At 39.4% G+C, this 8,977-nt stretch overlaps 1 protein-coding gene across 1 annotated transcript in view; it reads right to left on the reverse strand.

The window, feature by feature from the left end:
- VEGFD (vascular endothelial growth factor D) overlaps window positions 1-1,971 on the reverse strand; it is a 30,748-nt gene extending 28,777 nt beyond the window's left edge. The window contains exon 1 of the mRNA XM_058825689.1: window positions 1,391-1,971. Within this exon, the coding sequence (XP_058681672.1) occupies window positions 1,391-1,480 (90 nt within the window). The 5' untranslated portion in view covers window positions 1,481-1,971. The remainder of the gene's footprint in view (window positions 1-1,390) is intronic.
- Between the last annotated feature and the right edge of the window lie 7,006 nt (window positions 1,972-8,977).

The following is an 8,977-nucleotide window of genomic DNA, read 5'->3' on the forward strand; positions in this document are numbered from 1 at the left end:
AAAATAATCACAATTGCACCTATATTGGATGGACAATCCTGTCACAGAGAATGAACTGTAAGCCAGTATAAGCTAGCAAGAAGAGCTCTTGCATTTAGTCTAGGCAAAGTGGATATGGATTCAAAGTTTACAATGAAAGGGCTTTCTAGTGGTTTTACTATTGTGCTGAGCAAACTTGCATCCCACATGTGGCTAGAATTATCACCCCTGCCAATTATGAAATGGTTACTGTTCTGTGTTAGAAAGCACGTTCTGCTTTAAATGAAGTGATTCCTGCAGGTACAAAACCAGTGATTTGTCATGCAGTGCACACAGTTAATGTATTAAACAAGGCTTGTTACTCTGGTCCTAATGCCTTCAAAGCATTGATTGCTGAGGTTGTAAATTAAAAGCTTGTGAGCAGTCAGCAGGCATCAGTCATCCCGAGGCACAAACTGCTCAGCACTGCTGACTTACTGGGCTGGCAGCAGCAGTCTGCAATTAGGCACACAACTTAGCATTTCTTTCCTAAAGCACAGGTCAGCATGCAGCAGGCTCACAGAATAGTGTGTGGTCATTGCTTGCAAGCAGGAGGTTTTCTGAAGTAAAAAAAAAAAAAAAAAAAAATTAGCTTGTTTTGCTCTGCTAGTGAAAAACAAAGAATTTGCTCTGGACCACACACAATTAATCATTTTTGGACAGACTGCACGTGTAGAAACTTGTTCCAGTTTTTGTTCTGATTTTTCTAAATGATTGTCATGGATGTTCTCACATTGTCTCAAAGCCAGATCTGAAAAATCCTGCTCTCATGGTGAGGGTTCAGCTTAAATTTTTTTTCATGTACTATATTCAAAAGAAATGTTAATTTCCAGGCAATATGCTCTACTATTACTAGTTGCTATTTATTTTAAAATCCTATATAACTTTTTCTAATGAAGAAAAATGTTTTTCTGATATCTGCCAAACACATAAGTGAACAACTGATGAACACGTGTTCTTACAGGGAAAATTTCAATGCCAGCATACTAATTCCTGCAGTTATAAATACCTGAAATAAAAAAAGTGTATTTACCAAATATTCTAAATACTCTGACTCATGCTGCTTTTTGAGAAGTTTCTTTTATTTTCCATGATTGAAACTAAAACTTTAACTCAAGAACAAAGTATACAACAAGTACTTAATAACTAGTAAAAAAAGTAATAAAATATTAACCAGAGAATATGGATTTAAATTCTTTGTAGATTCATTTTCCTCTATGGCTGCTAAACATCTCTGCAACTAAACCATCACCAAACAAAAAACTAACAATCCATTACCAAAACAGCAAGAAACCTACTACCTTGCACATTAAATGCAGCTAATTCTGTAAATTTGTATTAATAAGAATCACAGTAAATAAAGTTCACTTACCCTCACAGAAGCATTCTCATAGTCAGATCCTTGCAGCAGATGTAGAAAAGAAATTATGAAAATATTCACAGTTGCCCACGGTTTGTACATTCTGATGTTTAAATCCACAGGTTACTGCGCAGTCGTTGTTGTACAGCTGGAAGTGTCTCTTTCCAAAGGCATTTCTCTACCACCAACACAGAAAAGCTTCCAGAATTTCTCTCATAAACTCACAAAGGATTCCAACATCTGAGAGTAAATATCTGTCTCTTTGCTGCTCAAAACAATTGTAAGTTCCTCTAGAGAATGTAATTTCTCAGAGCAGATCTTAGATACGCTTGAAATAAAATCATGATAAGGTTTTAAATAGATATCTATCTGTATGTGTACACATACACACGAGCGATCAGGTATGGATTCCAGTTAATGAAGGTAATATATCTTCCATCAGGACACAAGGAGACATTCGAAATCCATCTGTGGTCCAAAAGTGTAAGAAATCTGCTCGATTCTGTGCTCGGTGTTACAGCAGGCTGTTAAGATGGTAGTGTAATGGCCAGTGCTTGGAGCCGAGAGCTGTAATCCAACTCTGTATGAAAACTTTTTTCACAACCTTCATGGAAGCTTGCAGAAGCATGTGTCTTAAATCTGATACAGACTTTGGCAGTAACACAGGCAAATTTTGGCTCAAATCCCATTTTCTTCCTACCAATAGCATAGCAGTTTTTAAACTAACTGATGCAATCTAGACTGCCATTATTTTAAAGGAGATTACCTGAAACATGAAACTTTAGCACACGTTCTTACACCACACACATATTTTATGTTACTTCTCTGAAAGAAAAAAAAAAAAAAGAGGGCGGGAAAAGAAAAGAGAAAGACTTTCTTTCATGTGTTCTATCTTATGTGTCAGAGGAGTTTCTGAATAAAATTTTAAAAAGCAAAGTTAAGAACTAACTCTGACAACAAACAAGATTTTGATTTTTTTAAAAGAAAGCTCATGAAGCTGCAGTATAAAAGGACAAAATCTCTTTTTATTGCAACCAGCATTTCTGGTATGTATTTCCTCTGTATATTCCTGCAGTTTAAAACAGAGATTTAAAAACACAGTTCAATCATTTCAAATTATAGTGGGGACATAGGCTCCAATAAATATATATGTTAAATCCATACTGCTGTACTCATGCATAATGTGTTCAGGAGAATAGTTCCACTCTCACAGGTTTTAGTGTTTGCAGAATCGGACACCACGGTTGTTAACATAAAACAGTCAAGTACATAATACTTCAGAGTCCTGGTTTTCTATCTCTGATGTCTAAACAAGTGCTGTCTTAAATACAAGTTACACTTCTCTACTTACCATTAGGTTGAATAATTTCTTCTTCAGTACTGACCACAAATGGACCTTAGCAAGAAAATTATTTTAATCCAGCCTTTCCAGTTGTTGTCTGTTATATGTCATTAGGTTTAAAAAAAATATGTAACTCTATTATTTTTTAGTTTTGTCTTTTCCCATTTGATTTGTGAAAGTAATCTATTTCTCTTTTTTTTCTTCCTCCCCCACCCACCCCACACTGGTTCGTCCAAGGACAGCAGGAATTTCATCTCTTTGAAAGGAGAGTGAAAAAGCTGCTTTGTCAGTGTACCTGCTGCTTCCCCCATACCTCCCCTGCCCCAGCTGCCAGAGTTTTTTTTGCACAGTTTTGCACAGCCCACGCTACGAGGGCCATCCTGTGTCTGCACTGTAGGCTATAATTAACATTCTTTAAAATATTTAATTCATCATTTTAAATTATTGTGTTATCTAATGCTTATGAAAGGTCACCTTGACCTCATTTAATGTCTCTGGCTTGCTTTTGATACTGATATCCATCCCCTTGCAGGAGCTGAAAGCCTGCTAAAAGGAATGGATATGCCTCAGCCTCGGATGCACAGCTTCCGAGTAAGGGATCAAACCAAAAATAACCTCTGTGGGCTCAGGACTACAGGAAAATAACTTTATATCATCCTGCAGTTAACTGGAGGGAGTGTCTGGCCATACTCACCTCTCATTTATGGGATCATTGGGAGCACAGACCTGGAACCACAGGAGAGTCAAGAAGCAAATGTGCCTGCAGAGGAGGTGATTGGGACCCTTACACAGCCTGTCTCCAGCAGCATTCAGGGATGAGCTGCTCTGTTCCCTGGTAGGGCTGGTGCCAGATGCCCACAAACTGCCCTGAAGGGACTCTAAGCAATCTAGCATTAGACAATTAAGTTTGGTTTGGAAATGTTGGAGCGAAACACCTCTGTAGTATTTTCTGTATGTTGTAGTTCATCGATGTAACTGACCAAATTCAGCTCTGAATTAGAAATTACAATGTTTGGAAAGACCAGGCCTGTATCTTTCTCAAAGCAAACCATTCATCAGAAAAGGTCACCCACCTCTGGCTTTAGGGGGCTTTTTGGCAGGAAGACTGAGCTGACCCTCAGGCACTGAACCAAACTCGTTTATACCAGAGCAAGTTAGATGCTGCAGGCAGAACACAAAAAGTACCCAGTCTCTCCCTTAGGACTCAGACACAAAGACTGGCAAATAAAGGGAAAAACCCTCTTGTTAGCTGCAGAGAATTTTAAAGCTGGCTCAAAGCTGCTAGAGAAAGCAAAGGCAAAGCAAGAGAAACCAGCTGATAGGACAGCACAGAAACTCAGATAATGAATTTCTGGGAAACTTTTTTCACCATCTGTATGGTTCTTGTCTCTCTCCTCAATTCCAGATAAGAATCAGTTCTCCCTTCAGCACCACCTCAGCTCTGCTCCTTACACAGCTTTCTTATGAATTTTTGCCTAGTGTTTGAGAACAATTTAAATACTTTTGTGCTGGAGCTCAAATCTCAGAAGTATGGTGAGATTATATTGCAGACTGCCTGCAACAGCAGTGAACAGACTTGCTGTGTGGACAGACATCTCTGTTTTCATTTAATTTATGAACATAAGTTAAAAATACACACACTCTAGTTTCTTCTTTTATCTCAGTTAGCTGTTGTGGAACCAGCTGCTCAGTTCTGTGCAGGATTTGGGGTTTATATTTGTTTTGAAATCTAGCACTCTCTAAAAAGAGGCTTAAATAAAATTTATGTGACTATTTAAATTACTTTTGTAACTGAAAAATCAGCTCCACAGACATCAGCAATACTAAATACTGCACAATGAGCTGAAATTTCAAACATTTATTCCACCTTTGGGTAAGCAGCTAATACATTAATATTGTGGCAATGAGTCAGCTCTTCACAAGAAGAGCCTAAAAATTTGTTTAGTTAAATCTATTTCTAATGTTGATCAACACTGATGTCTGAAATGGATGAACAATACAGATTAAAACTTTAAAACTATTTATCTACAGGCATTATGTATGATTTTTTTCAATATCATTTGAACTATGAGTCTTTCTTCCAAAGTAATAGTCTCACATTGCACAGAAACCTGGAATCACTGATTGCTATTCTCTGTTTTTGTGATGGAAGGAAAAATATAAGTGACCCAGAACCTGGTCAATGAATGGATTAATCATAACTTCTTGGTACTTTTATGATAGGATAGGCAGACCAAGTGCAGTGTATTTACTAGAATTCCTCACCATGGTGCACTGGGGGTTCTACATTTGGACTTCACTGCACATAAAGAGAAACAAGGCCATACAGATGACTAAAACTAAAAAATCAGCACCATATTTAACTCATGCATTTCTTACATGCACATCCAAGGAACAGAAGAATTTCCTGACAGTGCTGAACAACTCATGTTCTTCAAGCTGAAATCTTTTCAGGTGAGACAGTAAAATCCTGTGGTAATGTGAAAACTCAGACCTGCAGAAAGGCCCATACTAGTGTCATTATTAGCCAGAGAAAATTAAAAGGGAACACCTCAAAAAAAAATCTTCATCTGGAAAAATGTAACAAAACACCAAAGGAAGATACTTCGGGCTTTTAATACAAGAGTAAGCCATAAATGAATAGGACTACTTAGATCAGGGAAGGTTTGTGAGGATATGCTCTAAATAAACTCCAGTTAAACTGATCAGTTTGCAAAGTTGAAATTGGAGATAAATAAAGGAAGTTCATAGCCTTTACTTCAAAGAATTGTTTCACCAGCTACTTCAGACTTAAAAACTCCACACCATTAGAAGTTCCAGTATGGCACAATGTTCAGAATAACATAATTCCCAATGAAGGTCATTAAGTATTTTCAAGATGATTCTATAAGTAGATCTGTACATTCCCTCTAACTAATTCATACACAGAGGAACTTGTTTTCTTAAAAACTACATAGAAGAAGAAAAACTGGGAGAGTTTATAAAATATTGCAAACAAGAATCTAACTTAGATTTAATAAACACTCATGACATAGCAGTTATATGGCAATTCAGTAACTTAGTGCACATTATTAAACTAATTATCAAGTAATTATTAAATTAAATTTTTTTTTCTAAAATAAAGCAAATTTATTAAAATGGCTATTGGTATCAGAAATTTCTGAGAAATAGCAGAATGCTTGAAGCATCACACTAATGTTAAGCTGGATTTATAGAATTTAGGGGAAAAAAGAAAAGCCCCATGCACAGAATCTCAGATTCAGAGCACCAGGAGACTCTGCCAAAGCTGGGCTGGCAGAGTGATGGGGACAGCACCACAGAGCAGATCCAGAGCCATCCCTCTCACCAGCCCCAACCCTGTTTCATCTCCTCAGGTTACTCTTTAGTTAATTAGATCATTTAATTGTCTGCTTGCTGCAGCAAACTGGAGCTCACAGCAGGATGCAAAACCGGCCGGGGAAGAGGGGAAATCCCAGTGGGAGCCTGTGCTGCGCTCCGGGCTGCGGTGGCTGAACTGCTATCCACACCTTCATCTAGCTGGCTGAAAGTTCACCAGGGAATGTCTGCACAGGCTGCAAACACACCTTGGCTGAAGGGCAGGCATACTCCCAGCTCCCCACAGCATCCCGGGCTCAGCCCTCCCCTGCTCAGGGAGGGAGCCCTTGTTAATGGAGGAGCCTGTCAGCAAAAGGCAGATACACATCACAAACAAACACTTTGTTGAGCTTTTAGAGATGTAAACACTGTGTAGCTACTCTGGTTTTGAAAAGGCTCTGCCTCAACCTCATGAAGAGCACAGCTGCCTTGTTACCCTTCAGTAGTTCACATTTGTGATGTCTAAAGCATGGAAAGACAGAAAAATTCTCTGGGGAGGGCTGCCGTGCTGAGCAACATCGTTATATCAAGTGTGAAGAAACTTGTGCTTCTTTCGTTTCAATGCTTCCTTTGTCTGTTTGGGTAACTCCAACTTCTAAGAAGTCTAACCTACACAGAGATACCTGGTCCAGAGAGCAAGAGCTCTCTCTGGATTCTTGTTATTCATATTTATCTTCAATAATGGGAGCTCTGTGTCTGCTTGTCTTCACACCATCTGTGTTTACATACCTGTTAATGAGGGCACAACTGAAGCAATAATCAAACTTTAATTACAAAGGTGTGTAGTAGCTTTCATAAGCCTTTGTTTCACTTGTTATTTTATAAGTTCTCATTTCTTTCTACAGAGAAATGGGAGAAGCTGAACATGAAGATAACAGGTCTTGCAGCTAAGAAGAAAGGGAAAGGAAAAGGTAGTGAGGTAGGGGATAGGTGAAACAGAAGAGAGAGGAGGAAGGAGAGGAGGAACTCTGACTGGATGACATCCTTCACATCTTCCATTGACTGTAGGCAGGCCCTTGCCTCCAGACTGACCGTGAAGCACTGGCTGGTGCTCAGGTACATCTGAGGATTGCTGCTTGTTCCAGTCAGGTCTGAAACAGCTCACAAAGCCAAGGCAGGGAGCAGTTACTGAGAGGATGGATTCCACACCCAGAGCTCAATGGCTACATCCAGTCTGAGGCTTCATCCTCGGCTACTGTGCAGCAAGAAAGGGAAGTGTAACTGCAAAGCACAGTGAGTATCCAGACTGCTGAATCCTGAAGATGTTGCAAGCAAAGCAGATGAACTCACTGGTTCTCATAAGGAAGAAAATAACAATAATACGTTCTCATTTCTCCAGCACACGTGGCACTGTTGCTAAATTGCCCTGGGAATTGAGGAATGCACAGCTTGCACCAACTTGTGCAACTGAACAGACATTTGTGGCACTGTGCACATCAAGCCCAGAATTTCTCAAGAGAAAGATGTGACTGCAGGTGATATCAACATCCTTAACCTTGCAGTCTCTGGTGAGGTTTTGAGCAAGTCCACATGGCAGAGCAACATTACAGCTTGAACTTCAAATATTTCTTCTCATCCAGTAGAGTCTCACAGCAATATAATTCAATGACTGTAGAGTGGATGGTGCCAGAAGACCAGCTATAAGACATCAAGGAGACATCTTTTCCATGAGAAAATCCTCATTTATTCTAGTGACTGTTGCATTCTCAGAGGTCAAGAAGCAACTATATGTTATGGGACTGGAGAGTTAAAGCAAACTTGTGCAAGAACATTTTCCTGAAGAAGTTATTACCACACAATCACCTTCAAGTGCTCCTGGAGAGCTTCACCCATGTCATCACAATACTCCTTGAGGTAAGGAGACTTTGTGACAGGAGTGGAAAATTAAGATTAGTTTCAACTTTTCAATTCATACACCAGGCTAGAATTTGCCACAGGCTCCCATAAGCAGCTGGTGAATCTTTAGGCATACTTTGTCTATCAGAACAGAATATAAATAGTCTTACAGTCACATCTACTCACAATTAGCTTTTGGACTTTTTCTGGACTTTCTAATCATATTCAGTCTGCTTTAAAAAAGTTATTGGTTAAATGCAATACAGAATTCCTCAAGTCCAAGTGCCTGGCCAAGTTCCAGGGTTCAGATTTTTCTTGCTTCCTTGTTCTGATGTCCTGTCAGGGAGATGTGGCCATGAAATAAGGAGAAACAACCCTGCCCTGGGAACAGTTTCTGTGCCAGAGCCCCAGACTCTTGACCCAGTGGGTGCAGCCAGAGGATGCTGTGAAAACATCCTGCCCCTCAAGGCCAGCAAGGAACTCCAAGGCTAAACCCCACACAAGACAGCCTAAAGATACCTTTAGTCACCCTCCCTGCCCCTATCTGTCTTCAATGAACACAAAGCAGCTTTTTGTAGGAACATTCATCATTAAAATGTCTTTGGAACAACTGCCTTTGCCCAGAATTTCTCCTCAATAGAGTCTTCTGCTCCTCATATGGCTATTTTCGCAAATAAAGGCTACTAAGTGATCAGAGAAATCGGGCAGAAAAATAGAAGTTAAAACATTCAGAGGCAGAAAATTTTATTACAAGTCCAAGGATAACTGAAACAATATTGTGGGAAGAAGGTGATAAGGAAGGGATTTATATCTTTATTTTCTATAGGGAATTTCCCTACTTACTTCTGTAGCACCCTGAAGTGACATCCCTGGAGCAATATGTACATACATGGCAGATGGTCAGAGGTCCAGTACAGGGTTTAGCATAATCCTCCTTGCAGGGAACATCCCCAAAGTGTGCACACAGCCATTGCAAAGCACTGAAAGGTACATACATATCTGAGGACACTTTAGGGTAACAACAGTTCAGTAATATGAAAATAAAA

Source organism: Ammospiza caudacuta, chromosome 2, assembly GCF_027887145.1.
Source record: "Ammospiza caudacuta isolate bAmmCau1 chromosome 2, bAmmCau1.pri, whole genome shotgun sequence".
NCBI classification, from domain to species: domain Eukaryota; kingdom Metazoa; phylum Chordata; class Aves; order Passeriformes; family Passerellidae; genus Ammospiza; species Ammospiza caudacuta.